At 44.6% G+C, this 17,913-nt stretch overlaps 1 protein-coding gene across 2 annotated transcripts in view; it reads left to right on the top strand.

Annotated features, from left to right (window-relative positions):
* LOC139263875 (secernin-1-like) overlaps window positions 1–17,913 on the top strand; it is a 209,372-nt gene that overhangs the window by 163,570 nt on the left and 27,889 nt on the right. For both annotated transcript variants that reach the window (XM_070879943.1, XM_070879942.1), the window contains exon 6: window positions 3,949–4,105. In XM_070879943.1, coding sequence (XP_070736044.1) covers window positions 3,949–4,105 — 157 coding nt within the window. The remainder of the gene's footprint in view (window positions 1–3,948; window positions 4,106–17,913) is intronic.

The raw sequence follows: 17,913 nt of genomic DNA, 5'->3' as shown, positions 1-17,913 counted from the left end.
CGAGGGACTGCTTGTGATGACGCCTTATTTGCCATGAATGATCTTATTACGATGGCTTTCTGCGATCTTGTACTTGTATGTGTTCATCATGAACCATGTGCAGCTTAATAGTACATTAATGGGACATTGAAGAAAGGATTGGGGATGTCTATCTGCGTGCGCCGTAAGAGCAGATGGGCAATTCGGTTAAACATTGCTATTGTCATCTTTGCAGAAGAAGATATCGAACAATCGAGCTGAGCAGTGGCTCACGGGTGGAGGTCCACTAAAAATATTGGAATTGACGGACCTGGAAGAGTGTGCCACAGCCCTGGTGGGTGTCCATAACCGGACAGCTACCCGTGGTGGTGCTGATCCGGTGATAGTGGAGGGTAAGTCCTGCATAATCCCTGGGCTGTGTTGAGTTCTTGTAATGTTATGTCAATATAATGTAATGTAATGCTGGGATCATGTAATGTAATGTCATATAGTTTCTGTCCATTCGGGTTAGGTTAATTTCATGTAGCATCTCTCGGCGACATATGATGCAGTAGTGGTGGTCCTCTAAATAAGCCTGTGTATGTGAGCGTACTCATGTCACCCTGACCCCCCTCCTCTGCAGCTAACCATTCATATTTTGTTTTCTAGTTGCATATGAGGAGTCGCATGTGGTCCAGCCCACCACAGGAGCCTCTGCCTCCATCAGGCGCTGTTGGATCTCCGAGGACGAGGAGCTAGAGGAAGAGTGGAGGGTGCCCGGAGGACTCTCTTTCCAAGCTGTTGTGGGGGGTGGGGTGGAGGAGAGAGTTTTCAGAATAAGTTCAGGAGAGGGAGGATATTATTTTGGGGTCTGAAATTTTACCTGCGGCCACTTCTTCCATGTCAGGATCCATTTTTCTTGGGTTTCCCCTGGAGGAAGTAGCGAGACCCAAGCAGTGTGCAGCAGTGCACCCCGAGAATTTAGGCCCGTATGCTGAATCTGCGGAGGTTGATCTGGCAGAGCAAGTATGCTCCGAGACAGGTAGACGCCGACCTGGAAATGGGGGTGTGGGACGGCCTAGGGCGAGCTTCAACGTAGGTCGAGCGCTCCTCCAGGCCATGGGTGGCATAGCCGGGAACATCGTCGCACATCAATCGGAGGACATGGCGAAACTGATTGCGGCGCTGTGGCAAAACACTGAGTCCGTCAATGCCATGCGGCAATTGATAGTCTCGGCATTTGGCACTGTACTCCACAGTGTCATACCATTCAGGCAGACAGCACCCGAGGGTCGGCAGAAACATCGAACTTCCGAACTTCCAGGTCTTCCACACCCCTAATTTCTTCAGTACCCCCACACATGGTGCTGCCATTGTCGATCCACCAACTGCAGCAGAGCTTTAGGTGCCCTGCTGCAGAGCATCCGGGTCCCAACACGGGTAAAAGAAACTGGAAGAATAAAGTGGAGGTAAAGACCGGGGGTGGGGTGGGGTGGGGGGGGCGGGGAAAGGCGGTGGGAGTGGTCGCCGCAGGTAAAATTGGTGCTGGATAGGGGATATTCAGTGTGTTCATTTTGTTATTGTTCTAGTTACTGTTGTCACTGTCATTGTTATTGTAATTGTTTGCTTTTTTCAAAATAATTATTTTACACATTATTTAAAAAAATGATTTATTTAATTTTACAAAGTTTTACAAAATTTTATTTAAAAAAAAAAAAATGTATTCAACTTAACCATTCTTGTGCAGTGTCTCACTCACTTTTATAAAATGAGGGGTAACGATCATTACAAGGGTTGCATACAATGGCCAGGCAAAGCTGAAACGTAACTCTTATTGTTCAAGCAAAGCGTTCATTTATGAGCTACTGACTCAGCAGTTTTGCAGTCGCAAAAGTTCCACAAGGCTTCCCCTGTGTGGTTGGGCGGGCGGGGAGGGTGGTGGTATGGGTTCATCGCCAGGCTCCTCATCCTCCTCGACCACCACCTCCTCCCCTATCTCCTGAGGTGGTCCTGTAGTCCCCTGTGAAAATTCCTGTCCCTCATGATGGCTAAGTTGTGCAACATGCAACACACCACAATGAATTCAGCAACCTGCTCAGGGTGGTATTGCAGGTTGCCTCCAGAGTGGTCCAGGCATCAGAAGCACTGCTTGAGCACACCAATTGTCTTTTCAACGATATTGTGTGTGGCTATATGCCTGTTATTGTAGCGATGCTTGGCATCTGTCTGAGGGTTCCGGAGGTGAGTCATGAGCCAGGTGGCGAGACCGTATCCTTTGTCCCCCAGCATCCAGCTGTGACCTTGTGGCTGAGTCTTAAATGGGTTAGAGACTGTGCTCTTACGCAAGATTTAAGCATCATGGATGTTCCCTGGAAAATTTACTGCCATGATGCGCTCGACAACCAGCTGCACGTTCAGGGAGTGGAATCCGTTTTGGTATATCTGCTTCGTGTAAAGGTGATCGCAGGGTGATGTGCGTACAGTCTATGGCACCCTGAACCTTGGAAGTCAGAAATTCTTGCAAAACCCAAAGCCCTCTCACTCTGTGCCTCCCTGGTCATTGGGAAGTTTATAAAGTCCATCCTATGTGCGTAAAGTGCATCAGATACCTGGCGAATGCAACAATGTGTGGCGTGCTGAGAGGTTCAGCATATGTCGCCAGCTAATGCCTGAAAGGAGCAAGAGGCATAGAAGGTAAATGCCGCAGTCACCTTCATCTCGATGGGCAGTGTGGTCCTGTTGGTGCTGGTAGGCTGCAGGTCTGCCTTTGAGCTGGTATATCTCATTGATCACCTCTTTACAGAAGCACAGCCTTCTAATGCACTGTGTATCGGATAGGTGCAGATATGAGCGCTTCTACCTGAAAATTCATTGGGGGTAAGGACTCCTCCTCCATTAAGTCTGCGACTTCTTTGGGCTCATAATGCTCTTCAATAAACCTTCTTCCAGTTCTATTCCGCATCATATAAGTAGTCAGCAATATTGGCAGAGAAATTACAGGCCCCATTTCTTTTAATGTCCTCAAATAACCACAAATGTCCTTTAAATTAACTACAGTGTGCTCAGATTCTCTCATATCTTCAAACACCCTTTAAATCCTACTCACAAATAACATTTAAGCTCTCACTAACTTCAAACAACCTTCCTTCAAGATCCTCTGATTTTCAAAATGGCATCCCTACCGCTGGCTTACGATCAGGTAAGACCCGAGTTTTCTGGGCGGTATTTTAGTCTAGCGGTAAAAATGGTGGATTTGATTAATTTACCGCCAACTGTCTTTGGGCATTGCACGGTGAATGACATCAAAATAACTAAAAAAAAAAGCAGGTGGTATTGTTTACCGCCGGCGGTAAATTAATCAAATCCACCGCCGATATTTTGGCAGTAATTGGGCGGTAATTTCCAATTTGGGCGGTATTTCAGGACTAAACTCTTTTTCGGTGGGAAATGGGTGGAAAGGTGATGAATTTCCAGCCCATAGTGTCAAAATCTTGGAACTCCCTATCTAACAGCACTGTGAGAGTACCTTCACCTCACGGACTGCAGCGGTTCAAGAAGGAGGCTCACCACCACCTGCTCAAGAGCAATTAGAAATGGAAAATAAAAGCTGGCCTTGCCAGTGTGCACAGATCCCGTGACTGATTTTTATTTTAAGTTAGTTTCTGAAGTGATTCGAATTTTTTTTCATGTGGCATGTTGTCTTTTGATCAACACAACAGAATGCGCACTCTGGATCAAACCTAAATATCATGTCAAGTGTATTATAATTCTACATATGGGGTAATTCTCCATGGTTGTGAACTTAGAAAATCTGCCCTATAAAGCAAATGTTTTCTTTAGTTCTGTATTATTACGGGATAGCAATATTAGCAGAGGCTTAAAATTTCTAACAATTTTATAATTGTAGCTTCTAGATTGATGCTTATTTGAATTGCCATATGGTATTGACTGTTTGAGCTCACTATCAGTTTCTGATTACCCTATCACTAGGAAGTATCACTGTACAAACAATGATTGATGTGCTGCGTGACCAGGACAATATGGATCTGGATTCTTTCCTCATCGCAGGGAGCATGGTGTCCATCCTGCCTCAGAGCAGCAGCTCATCTTGTATCCACTTCTTCACGGCCACTCCTGACCCCGCAAGGTTGGTCCTACATTACCAGATCACTGGTTGACATTGAGTGATGGGTAATAGACATAACCAAATGACTTTACTCCAAAAGTGCACTTACACAGTTTATTGAAGTTTTTTTTTTCCAGATGAGTAAGTATTGAGCTCCTGCGATGGCTCAAGAAGGGTCCCAAGTGCAGTATCCTGGTTTTTACGCAGATAAAGATGGTAGGAGCTCTGACTGGCAGCATCTTTGGATTAGGGAGGGAAAAATTAGCCAGGATTCCTGCTTCTGAATGCTATCCCCTCCTGGGGGGATGTCAAGTGAAGACAGGATTAGGATTAAGCGTGAGGCCTCTCCATGATCAAACAGCCAGCTGACACTCAATGTATAAAATAGCATGAATTGTGGTTGCTTGGCAAGGTACCGGGTGGATACCAGTGGAACTGTACTGCAGAAATGACTCTCTGCCTGAAGAAAAGGGGGGAAAGGAGAAAAGAAAGCCACTGTGAACTCCACAAAGAACCATGGCATGGAGTTTCCGCTAGGGCCGCAATCAGGAAAATACGCAGGACACTGCGCCGGTTTTGCCAGGGTGAAGTTACGCCCAAGTTTGCATGCAGACTCATTTGCATAAGCCGAATGTAAAATCTCACATGGAGCAGTGCAATCGAGAGTGTAATGGACCGTAATCGAATCGTGACTTTATATGCCTATTACTGAACTTAAATTAATTTTAACTGAAAATACATTCAAGTAATTGCTGCAGCTGAAGGAAGAGGCCTATCAGTGGTTTCAGTTGACTGATTGTGACAGGTCTTGTATACAAGGGCAGATCAATGTACTGAAGTTGAACTCCATTAAACTGAATTTAAAGTAATTTTAGCATCAGTATGAGAAACAGACCCTGAGTGAGACTTCAAATGACTGCCGGTCACTGAGCTGCAGGTCCTTAACGATGGATAAATGTGACCACGGATGCCTGTGTGCCCGATTTTCTGGGTGCAATGTGATCTCTTTTCCCCCCACCCAAAAACAGTAAAAACTTTGATTTATATAGCGCCTTTAACGTAGTCCCAAGGGGAAACTCATCATTCCATCCTGGGGCGTTGCCAGTTTTGTGGGCGGGATTGGTTGGGGTGGATGGAGTTTTGAACCACTGTAAAATATCGCAGAAACGCAAGCGTAAAGTGGTTATGGACACAACTTGCGCTTAAAATTTCAAGATCTTTTGCACTATTTAATTTCATTCTGCCCAGATTCTGCTGGGCAGAAATCATGCATATAAACTCCACGCCATTGAACATAAGAACATAAGAATTTGGAACAGGAGTAGGCCATCTAGCCCCTCGAGTCTACTCCGCCACTCAACAAGATCATGGCTGATCTGGCCATGGACTCGGCTCCACTTACCCGCCCGCTCCCCATAACCCTTAATTCCCTTATTGATTAAAAATCTATCTGTGATTTGAATATATTCAATGAGCTAGCCTCAACTGCTTCCCTGGGCAGAGAATTCCACAGATTCACAACACTCTGGGAGAAGAAATTCCTTCTCAACTCGGTTTTAAATTGGCTCCCCCGTATTTTGAGGCTGTGCCCCCGAGTTCTAGTCTCCCCGACCAGTGGAAACAACCTCTCTGCCTCTATCTTGTCTATCCCTTTCATTATTTTAAATGTTTCTATAAGATCACCCCTCATCCTTCTGAACTCCAATGAGTAAAGACCCAGTCTACTCAATCTATCATCATAAGGTAACCCCCTCATCTCCGGAATCAGCCTAGTGAATCGTCTCTGTACCCCCTCCAAAGCTAGTATATCCTTCCTTAAGTAAGGTGACCAAAACTGCACGCAGTACTCCGGGTGCGGCCTCACCAATACCCTGTACAGTTGCAGCAGGACCTCCCTGCTTTTGTACTCCATCCCTCTCGCAATGAAGGCCAACATTCCATTCACCTTCCTGATTACCTGCTGCACCTGCAAACTAACTTTTTGGGATTCATGCACAAGGAGACGGAATTCCTCATCGGCGCCAAACCCCGGAACCTCCCTCGGGGGCCGGCGCCTCACAACTTGAGCCGCCTCGGGGAAATCCCCTCCGTGCCTTTCAGTTCCGCGCGGAGGGGTTTCCTGTACGGGCTGCTTCTGCACACCCTCAACTTTGCCATCCTCGCCGGCCGTCCGGACACGCCATGGCGTACCATCTTGCCGTCCGGAGGAGGCGGGGGTCCCCGATGGAGGGCCCTCTACGCAGGGGTCCTCCCACTATTCATCGGGGACTTGGCCTGGAGGGTGGTGCACGGAGCAGTGCCGTGCAACAAATTTTTAAGCCGGTTCACGGACTCCCAGGCCGCCTGCAATTTCTGCGGTCTGGAGGAGTCCGTGTTCCATGTTTTTATTGAATGCACAAGGTTGCAGCCCCTGTTCCACTATTTGAAGGGGCTGCTCCTGAAATTCTGGCTGCACTTCAGTCCCACTCTCCTGATCTTTGGGCACCCTGTGCGGAGGGGAGCGGGTAGGTCCGAAGGCCTCCTCGTAGGACTGCTCCTGGGCACGGCCAAGGGTGCCATCAGCCGGTCCAGGCAGCGGGGGGTCGTTCAACCTGACTGCCTGCCTCTCTTCCGCTCTTACATCCGGTCCAGGGTGTCCTTGGAGATGGAGCACGCGGTGTCCACCGGTACGCTCGCGGCCTTCCGCGAGAGGTGGGCACCGGAGGGACTGGAGTGCATCATCACGCCCGGCAACCAAATTTTAATTTGATTTTACGTTTTAAAGTTAATTTGTTTTAATTGCCGGTGCTTTTAGTGTCCCCTTCCCTTTTATAGGGGGCACTGGGGAAAAATTGTGATTTTAGTGCCCAAAAAAAAAACCAAAAAAAGAAAAACACAAAAAAAAACAAAAAAAGGGGGGAAAAAAAGGGCCTTGTAAATGTCTGGAGTGTCACCCAGGTCGGGTGGCACTCTTTAATGTTTTATGTTTTCGCAGATAAACTCAAAAGAGTTACATGCACAAGGATCCCCAGGTCCCTCTGCACCGCAGCATGTTGTAATTTCTCCCCATTCAAATAATATTCCCTTTTACTGTTTTTTTTTTCCCAAGGTGGATGACCTCACATTTTCCGACATTGTATTCCATCTGCCAAACTTTAGCCCATTCGCTTAACCTATCTAAATCTCTTTGCAGCCTCTCTGTGTCCTCTACACAACCCGCTTTCCCACTAATCTTTGTGTCATCTGCAAATTTTGTTACACTACACTCTGTCCCCTCTTCCAGTCATCTATGTATATTGTAAACAGTTGTGGTCCCAGCACCGATCCCTGTGTCACACCACTAACCACCGATTTCCAACCCGAAAAGGACCCATTTATCCCGACTCTGCTTTCTGTTAGCCAGCCAATTCTCTATCCATGCTAATACATTTCCTCTGACTTCGCGTACCTTTATCTGCTTAGCACACACATGAAAATGTTATGACTTTACAGCAACAGATGTTGGAGTTCAACTTCATTACAAGCCCCTATGCCATTGTCCAATTAATTTTTTACCCACCAAAAGGTTCTTTCCTCCCCACACCAGACATTATCTGCAAAAGTTCAGAACACAGACTCTAGATGAGTAGGTTAGATTAGAGAGACAGAGTACCACACATTTGGTTAATTTATCCATTCCGTCAGTTTTTGTTTTATTTTTCAGGTTTCCTATGAGCCCAAGGTGTCGCTACTAGCAATAAACCCCTAGCAAATATACATGTGCTCTATTCAGGACAAGCTTTCAAAAATAAAGGATAAAAACAAGCACTTTAGGTTGTCTGGTAACAACAGTATCCAATTCTCTCTTCCCTAGATGACCCTATCGAGCCCAAATAAAGTAGTCTTAAGCAAGACTATTAGCATGCAAGGGTCTTGAGCTTAAATTGGAATTTTATACTCTGCACAGTGAGCCCTAACTGAGATGTGGTTGTAAAGTACATCCTTGGCACAGACTCCTACAATATAATGACTGCATCAAAAGCCTCCATTGCTAGGACTACATGCCTACACCAATATCTGCCACAGGGTTTAGTTACTGTACAAATGCAACAGTCTATTCGTGATTACTGGCATGATCGATGTATAAAATGTAACCACACCACAACTTGCCAAGTTTGTTTCAGCTTCAAGAAATGCCTCCGTAACTTAGGGCTGCACCATATTATTTGGAACATAATAGACAAGCACTGTAAGCCTCACAGACATTGCTGATTCAGAAATCACCAACCTGTGCTGAGGTCTCTTGCGCCTCTTGGTACATGAAATAGTGGTTCAAGCCTTGCATTTGCCAGTGAGTTCCAGGAATTTTGTTCTATTGCTCTGTGGACTGGATGATTGTGTTTAGCATCATTCCAAATAGAATAATAGAATGATCAAATGGTAGAACAATACAGCACAGAAGGAGGCAATTTGGCTAATCGTGCCTGTGCCAGCTCTTTGGTAGAGCTATCCAATTAATCCCACTCCCCTGCTCTATCCCCTTAGCCCCTTTTAATTTTTTTCACCTTGTGTATTTATCCAATTCTCTTTTGAATGTTACAATTCAATCTGCTTCCAACACCCTTTCAGGCAGTGCATTCCAGATCACAACAACTCGCTATGTTTAAAAGAAAAATGTTTCCTCATGTCACCTCAGGTTCTTTTGCCAATCACCTTAAATCTATGTCCTCTGTTTATTGAGCCTCCTTCCACTGGAAACAGTTTCTCTTTATTTACTCTATCAAAACCATTCCTGATTTTGTACAGCTCTATCAAATCCATTCTTAATCTTCTCAGCTTTAAGGAGAACAACCCCAGCTTCTCCAGACTCTCCACTTAACTGAAGTCTCTCATCTATGGTACCATTCCAGTAAATCTCTTCTGCATCCTCTCTAGGGCCTTAATATCCTCCTTAAAATGTGGCATCCAGAATTGAACACAATAGTCCAGAGGTGGCCTAACCAGTGTTTTATAAAGGTTGCTTTTTGTACTCTAAGCCTCTATTAATAAAGTCAATGATCCCATTTGCCTTTTTAACAGCCTTCTCAACTTGCCCTGCCACCTTCAAAGATTTGTGTGCATATACACCCCAGGTCTCGCTGGTCCTGCACCCACTTTACAATTGTACCATTTAGTTCATATTGCCTCTCCTCAAACTTCCTTCCAAAATGAATCACTGCATTAAATTTAATCTGTCATGTGTCTGCCCATTTTACCAGTCTATGTCCTCCTGAAGTCTAACGGGAGCAACAAATGTTACAAATACTCCTTAAGGGGTAATGGGCTACAAATTGGAGAGCTCTAAAACCTGCTGGTGCCACCGAGGGCTGGAGTTAACGGCCACCGAAATTAATGGTGCTGGCAGGACTGGGATATTGGTGCTGGTCGGTAATTAACATTAATGCAGCACTAAAACTCACTATGCAAGGCAGGTTCTCCTGGGGTTGTCTCAGCAGGAGGCCCAATACAGCATGGCCGTAGCGTCATTGCAGCAAGAGCAGTGTTCTCTTAAAGCAAGGCTGTCATTTTAGAAAGCAGTTCAGCCCCTTAAAGACAAACTGCTTTCTAAAATGAAAAAAAAGCAATCATTTAAAAATAGGCTGTTTTTAAGAGATCAACTGCCTTCTGAAAAAAAATTAACATTACAAAGAATTCCCAAATGGGAATCTTCAGCTTTACAACTGAATTGCCTTCTGCACCTTAAAAAAAAGAAAAAGGTGCTTCAGCATATCACATGGCTCAGCAAGCCAGGGAAGGGCATCCAGGGTCTTGCACACAGCATTCCAGCTTTGTGCAGGTGGTCAACACTGCAAAAGAGGGCCTCTATCCACAGGGGCCAGGAGGCCCTCCAGAAAGAAGGAACTGGGACCACATCACTGAGGCTGTCACTCGCCACAGTGTCGTCCCCATAGCCTGGCTCCACTACCCAAAAGAGCTTCATGATCACGGACCAGTGGTCAAGGTCAGTGAATGCATCTTCAAAAGCCATCTCCTACCAACTGCACCACTAGCCTCTCACACTGATCATTGCACAACTACCTAACCTACCAACAATCTGTACCAAACATGAGGCAAACCTCCCATTCCTAGCTTCACCTCACCCTCTTGGAGGAGATGGTGCTGGCCATTCTGTTCAGGGGCACAGTTGAGCCCTTGGCCTGTGGCAGAGCTGAAAGGACAAAAGATGCTGGTATCCTCATAGGTTATCCTCTTGGTATGCACCTTCTGCTTTCCTGCCCTTCCCTCACCGCAACTCCATCCTTGTGCCTTCCTCATTTCACACACCCAAGAAATGCAACCTACCCAGCCAGTAGTTGACCAAGAAGAGGGAGAGGAGAGTAAAGAAGAAGAAACAGTCAGTCGATTTGACACTCCTAGCCACCACCTCCTCAAGGTCGATCTGCAAGGCCATGCTGCAGCAACTGGGGTAGCATTGCGTGACATCAGTAGGATGGGCAAAGGCATACACAAGACCATTACTAAAGGAATGCATAAAGAAAGACTTGCATTTATATAGCGCCTTTCATGACCACCAGACATCTCGAAGCGCTTTACAGCCAATAAAGTAATTTTGGAGTGTAGGCACTGTTGTAATGTGGGAAACGGGGCAGTTAATTTCCGCACAGCAGGCTCCCACAAACAGTAATGTGATGATCTGTTTTTGTTATGTTGATTGAGGGATAAATATTAGCCAGGACACCGGGGATAACTCCCTGCTCGTCTTCGAAATAGTGCCATGGGATCTTTCACATCCACCTCAGAGAGCAGACAGGGCCTCGGTTTAATGTCTCATCCGAAAGACGGCATCTCCGACAGTGCAGCACACTCTCAGCACTGCACTGGAGTGTCAGCCTAGATTTATGTGCTTAAGTCCCTGGAGTGGAACTTGAACACTCAACCTTCTGAGTGAGGCGAGTGTGCTACCCACTGAGCCACAGTTGACACTGAGAGGAGTTGATTTCTTGATGTCATATTGGATGGATGGATAGATGTATAAAGTTGGATTGGAAAGTTTGCTTTGTGATGGCTTTTATTTCAGCAGTGTGACCAACAGGATGTTGTGATGGTCAGTATCCGAGTGGAACAAATGTTAAAAGGGGAATTGGGGTTGTGGTCACTGGTACTGCAGGCAAATGATTCCATTCCGGATATCACGGCCAGAAAGGGGCTGTCTGCGTTACATTCTTCTTTCTGCTTCCTCCTCCGCTTCCTCCTCTTCCACATCTTCCTCTTTCCTCTGGGCAGATACTGGCAATCTAAAATAAAAGCTGAAAATGCTAGAGATACTCAGCAGGTCAGACAGCATCTCAATCTGAAATATTTAACTCTGCTTCTCTCTCCACGGATGCTGCCTGACCTGAGTATTTCCAGCATTTTTTGTCTTCTCAGAGGCCTTCCTTCATCCAAGGCCTTGCCAGCATCCAGCAGCACCCCCTGCACACTTTAACATTTTTAACTTGTATTACACCAAGCCTCTATTTCAATAAAATATAAAAAATCCAGTCCAAATGCTCAAATGCAAACTTACCTGAAAGATGTGTGTCCCATTAAGAAGTGCTAATAGCGTCTCTAGGTTTGCTGCATGCTCGCTTTTCAGAGTGAGCTTAGGATCCAGCACTAAACTCAGGACAACGGTCCAAGTTCACAGAGCGTGGCGTTGCTCTCCATATTTTCAAGTCCAGAGCTAGCACTGCTATCGATAGCACTATGGCCCTCACCAAAATGGCAGCCACCAAGTCCCATGCCAGAGAACAGTGTTAGAGTGCCGACTGACATTTTTGTTCCAGAATTCTGGTGGGAACTCGTGGCGGTAAGTAGCCGAATTTTTCCCCCAATATTTCCAGGGCAGTTATAAAATTTGCTGGAAACTTAATAAATTCTAGCAGAACATGCATCTTCTGTTAGGCATGGCTTTGAAAACCAAGATCACTTAGTTAAGGGCACCTCTGACTCAGCTGACAGAGTAGAGGAAATCCCAACTTCTTAAGAACATAAGAACATAAAAAATAGGAGCAGGAGTAGGCCATCTGGCCCCTCAAGCCTTCTCCGCCATTCAATAAGATCATGGCTGATCTGATCTTGGCTTCAACTCCACTTCTTTGCCCTCTCCCCATAACCCTTGACTCCCTTATCCTTCAAAAATCTATTTATCTCCACCTTCACTCGGGTCCTGAACTTAAAGAAAGGTAACTTCGATGGTTTGAGACGTGAATTGGCCAGGATAGACTGGCGAATGATACTTAAAGGGTTGATAGGCAATGGCAGACATTTAAAGATCACATAGATGAACCACAACAATTGTACATCCCTGTCTGGCGTAAAAATAAAACGGGAAAGGTGGTTCAACTGTGGCTAACAAGGGAAATTAGGGATAGTGTTAAATCCAAGGAAGAGGCATATAAATTCGTCAGAAAAAGCAGCAAACCTGAGGACTGGGAGAAATTTTGAATTCAGCAGAGGTGGACAAAGGGTTTAATTAGGAGGGGGAAAATAGAGTATGAGAGGAAGCTTGCAGGGAACATAAAAACTGACTGCAAAAGCTTCTATAGATGTGTGAAGAGAAAAAGATTAGTGAAGACTAAAGTCAGGGAATTAGATGAATTTATAGCGGGGAACAAGGAAATGGCAGACCAATTGAACAAATACTTTGGTTCTGTCTTCACTAAGGAAGACACAAATAACCTGAAAATAATAGGGGACTGAGGGTCTAACGAGAAGGAGAAACTGAGGAAAATCCTTATAAATCAGGAAATGGTGTTCGGGAAATTGATGCAATTAAAGGCCGATAAATCCCCAGGGCCTGATAGTCTGCATCCCAGAGTATTTAAGGAAGTGGCCCTAGAAATAGTCGATGCATTGATGATCATTTTCCAACATTCCATTGACTCTGGATCAGTTCCTATGGTATGGAGGGTAGCTAATGTAACCCCACTTTTTAATAAAGGAGGGAGAGAGAAAACAGGGAATTATAGACCGGTTAGCCTGACATCGGTGGTGGGGAAAATGCTGGAATCAATTATTAAAGAAGTAATAGCAATGCATTTGGACAGCAGTGATAGGATTGGTCCAAGCCAGCATGGATTTATGAAAGGGAAATCATGCTTGACAAATCTTCTAGAATTTTTTGAGGATGTAACTAGTAGAGTGGATAAGGGAGAACCAGTGGCTGTGATGTATTTGGACTTTCAAAAGGCTTTTGACAAAGTCCCACACAAGAGATTAGTGTGCAAAATTAACGCGCATGGGATTGGGGGTAATGTATTGTCGTGGATAGAGAACTAGTTGGCAGACAGGAAGCAAAGAGTGGGAATAAACGGGTCCTTTTCAGAATGGCAGACAGTGACTAGTGGGGTACTGCAAGGTTCAGTGTTGGGACCCCAGCTATTTACAATATATATTAATGATTTAGACGAAGGCATTGAATGTAATATCTCCAAGTTTGCAGATGGCACTAAGCTGGGTGGCAGTGCGAGCTGTGAGGAGGATGCTAAGAGGCTGCAGGCTGACTTGGACAGTTTAGGTGAGTGGGCAAATGCATGGCAGATGCAGTATACGGTGGATTAGTGTGAGGTTATCCACTTTGGTGGCAAAAACAGGAAGGCAGATTATTATCTGAATTGTGACAGATTAGTAAAAGGGGAGGTACAGTGAGACCTGGGTGTCATGGTACATCAGTCATTGAAAGTAGGCATGCAGGTACAGCAGGCAGTTAAGAAAGCAAATGGCATGTTTGCCTTCATAGCGAGAGGATTTGAGTATAGGAGCAGGGAAGTCTTGCTGCAGTTGCGCAGGGCTTTGGTGAGACCACACCTTGAGTATTGTGTTCAGTTTTGGTCTCCTTATCTGAGGAAGGACATTCTTTCTATTGAGGGAGTGCAGCAAAGGTTCACCAGACTGATTCTCGGGATGGCAAGACTGGTATATGAAGAAAGACTGGATCGACTAGGCTTATATTCACTGGAATTTAGAAGAATGAGAGGGGATCTCATAGAAACATATAAAATTCTGACAGGATTGGACAGGTTAGATGCAGGAAGAATGTTCCAGATGTTATGGAAGTCCAGAACCAGGGGTCACAGTTTAAGGATAAGGGGTAAGCCATATAGGACCGAGATGAGGAGAAACTTTTTCATCTAGAGAATTGTGAATCTATGGAATTCTCTACCACAGAAAGTAGTTGAGTCCAGTGCGTTGGATATATTCAAAAGAGAGTTAGATGTGGCCCTTACGGCTAAAGGGATCAGGGGGTATGGAGAGAAGGCAGGAGTGGGGTACTGAAGTTACATGATCAGCCATGATATTGAATGGTGGTGCAGTCTTGAAGGACCTATTTTCTATGTTTCTATGTTTCAAATTATTCAATGAACCAGTCTTCACAGCTCTCTGGGGTAGAGAATTCCAAAGATTCACGGCTCTGAGAAGAAATTCTTCCTCATTTCTGTTTTAAATGGGCGACCCCTTATTCTGAGACAATGCCCTCTAGTTCTAGATTCCCCCACGAGAGGAAACATCCTCTCTGCATCCAACCTGTCGAGCCCCCTCAGAATCTTATACATTTCAATAAAATCTCCTCTCATTCTTCTAAACTCCAATGAGTATAGGCTCAACCTGCTCACCCTGTCTTCATATGACAACCCCCACATCTTGGGACTCAACCTTTTGAACCTTCTCTGAACTGCTTCCATGCAAGTGTATCACTCCTTAAATAAGGAGACCAATACTGTATGCAGTATTCAAAGTGTGGTCTCACCGACGCACTGTAAGTTGCAGCAGGACTTCCTTACTTAAATACTCCATCCTCCTTGCAATAAAAGCCAACATTCCATTTGCTTTCCTAATTACTTGCTGTACCTGCACGCTAACTTTTTGAGTTCCATGTACAAGGACTCTCGGATCCCTCTGTACCACAGCATATTGTAATTTCTCCCCATTTAAATAATAATTTGCTTTTTTATTTTTGCTACCAAAGTATATAACCTCACGTTTTCCCACATTATACTCCATCTGCCAATTTTTTGCCCACTAGCTCAGCATATCTATACCCCTTTGCAGATTCTTTGCATTCTCCTCACAACTTGCTTTCCCACTTATCTTTGTATCATCAGCAAACTTGGCTACATTATACTCGGTCCCTTCATCCAAATCTTAATATAGATTGCAAATAACCCAAATTCTTTACTATAGTTGGCTCTATCTTGTACTCCAGTCAGGGATCCTACCATGGATCTGGACTGCCTTAGAGCATTGATGAAAGGTCCATCAGCTGGGATAAGAGGCCACTTAGTTCCCTACACTGTCACAAAGTAGTATATTGCTGTGGATTCATGGGGTCATATAAGGTTATCTTCACAATCACTCCTCCAAGATTCCATTGAATGATCAGACTATATCACCTCTGGGACTATATCATGGTAGTAGCATTCGGAGTGATTTAAAGTGTTAGCCCCATTCAGAGGAGAATTGGTGCCGACTCCCAAGTATTTTGTAGTTCCCAAAAAGACAGGTGGTTTCTGTCTATTTTGGACCTGCTATCCTTGGGGGCATAGTCTCGATAGCTTAGGAGAAGTTCTTTTGCATTACAGTGATAACACTTTTATAGGAAGAGTTGTGGATTCCTGGTGGAAGATTCTTTAGGAGTTTTAAGTGTGGTGGCAGCTATCATCTTTGTAGTCCACAAAGGCCTGATTTTTGTATATGGCCACTTCAGCTAGTGGTCCCAACTTCTCAGTGCCTCTCTTTTCTAACTAGTAAAGATTGAACACGGCTCAATTCTGGACATCACATGGCCATAGAACAATGTACATAGTCCTCTGCCATAATCTCCCTCCATAGTTGACTTGATAAGAGTCATATCTCTGATGGGATGAGGTTTAATTTACAAGGTAACAATGTAGGGCAAGGGAACAATAGTGTTAATCTGGCATGTCAATTGATTGAATTGGAACACTTCCAGACTATAACACCAGGCATAGGAACAGAAGTAAGCCATTCTTAGATTGTGTTCTCTTATTTTCGATTTTTTTTTTAGAAGAACTGTTTCCAATGCTTCCTAATTCAGAATCCAGGTTATTTATATATAATGGCCCGGAATTTGTGGTCTGGCAGTGTAGTCCGTCATTCCGCCTTTGAAACTGACTGCAACTTCGGGATTTGGCGCATATGCACGTGCATGTGGAAATACCGAAGTTATGGTCAGTCATTGGCAGCTCCAAAACAGATTACGTTCTGCACCCCACTTGGCCACAGCCCAGAGCCTGCAATCTGTTGTGTTGAAGACTTGTGCTCCAGAGCTAGCCATGCCTCTAGCCAAGCTGTTCCAGTACAACTACAACACTGGCATCTATCCGACAATGTGGAAAACTGCCCAGTTATCTCCTGTCCACAAAAAGCAGGACAAATGGGTATGATTTGGTGGCCATTACAGAAACGTGGTTGCAGGGTGGCCAAGACTGGGAATTAAACATACAGGGGTATCTGACAATTCGGAAGGATAGACAAGAAGGGAAAGGAGGTGGGGTAACTCTGTTAATAAAGGATGATATCAGGGCAGTTGTGAGAGATGATACTGGCTCTAATGAACAAAATGTTGAATCATTGTGGGTGGAGATTAGAGATAGTAAGGGGAAAAAGTCACTGGTGGGCGTAGTTTATAGGCCCCCAAATAATAACTTCACAGGGCGGACAATAATCAAGGGAATAATAGAGGCATGTGAAAAAGGAACGCCAGTAATCATGCGGGATTTTAACCGACATATCGATTGGTCAAATCAAATCGCACGGGGTAGCCTGGAGGAGGAATTCATAGAATGCATACGGGATTGTTTCTTAGAACAGTATGTTACAGAACCTACAAGTGAGCAAGCTATCTTAGATCTGGTCCTGTGTAATGAGTCAGAAATAATAAACGATCTCCTAGTAAAAGATCCTCTCGGAATGAGTGATCACAGTATAGTTGAATTTGTAATACAGATTGAGGGTGAGGAAGTAGTGTCTCAAACGAGCGTGCTGTGCTTAAACAAAGGGGACTACAGTGGGATGAGGTCAGAGTTGGCTAAAGTAGACTGGGAACACAGACTAAACAGTGGAACAACTGAGGAACAGTGGAGGACTTTTAAGGAACTCTTTCATAGTGCTCAACAAAAATATATTCCAGTGAAAAAGAAGGGCGGTAAGAGAAGGGATAACCAGCCGTGGATAACCAAGGAAATAAAGGAGAGTATCAAATTAAAAACCAATGCGTATAAGGTGGCCAAGGTTAGTGGGAAACTAGAAGATTGGGAAAATTTTAAACGACAGCAAAGAATGACTAAGAAAGCAATAAAGAAAGGAAAGATAGATTATAAAAGTAAACTTCTGCAAAACATAAAAACAGATAGTAACAGCTTTTACCGATATATAAAACGGAAGAGAGTGACTAAAGTAAATGTTGGTCCCTTAGAAGATGAAAAGGGGGATTTAATAATGGGAAATGTGGAAATGGCTGAGACCTTAAACAATTATTTTGCTTCGGTCTTCACAGTGGAAGACACAAAAACCATGCCAAAAATTGCTGGTCACGGGAATGTGGGAAGGGAGGACCTTAAAACAATCACTATCACTAGGGGGGTAGTGCTGGACAGGCTAATGGGACTCAAGGGAGACAAGTCCTCTGGTCCTGATGAAATGCATCCCAGGGTATTAAAAGAGATGGCAGAAGTTATAGCAGATGCATTCATTATAATCTACCAAAATTCTCTGGACTCTGGGAAGGTACCAGCAGATTGGTAAGCAGCTAATGTAACGCCTCTGTTTAAAAAAAAAAAAAAAAGCGGGCAGACAAAAGGCAGGTAACT

The sequence above is a fragment of the Pristiophorus japonicus genome, chromosome 5 (assembly GCF_044704955.1).
Source record: "Pristiophorus japonicus isolate sPriJap1 chromosome 5, sPriJap1.hap1, whole genome shotgun sequence".
NCBI classification, from domain to species: domain Eukaryota; kingdom Metazoa; phylum Chordata; class Chondrichthyes; family Pristiophoridae; genus Pristiophorus; species Pristiophorus japonicus.
The sequence above is the reverse complement of the archived record's forward strand: the minus strand, read 5'-3'. Positions and strand labels throughout refer to the sequence as shown.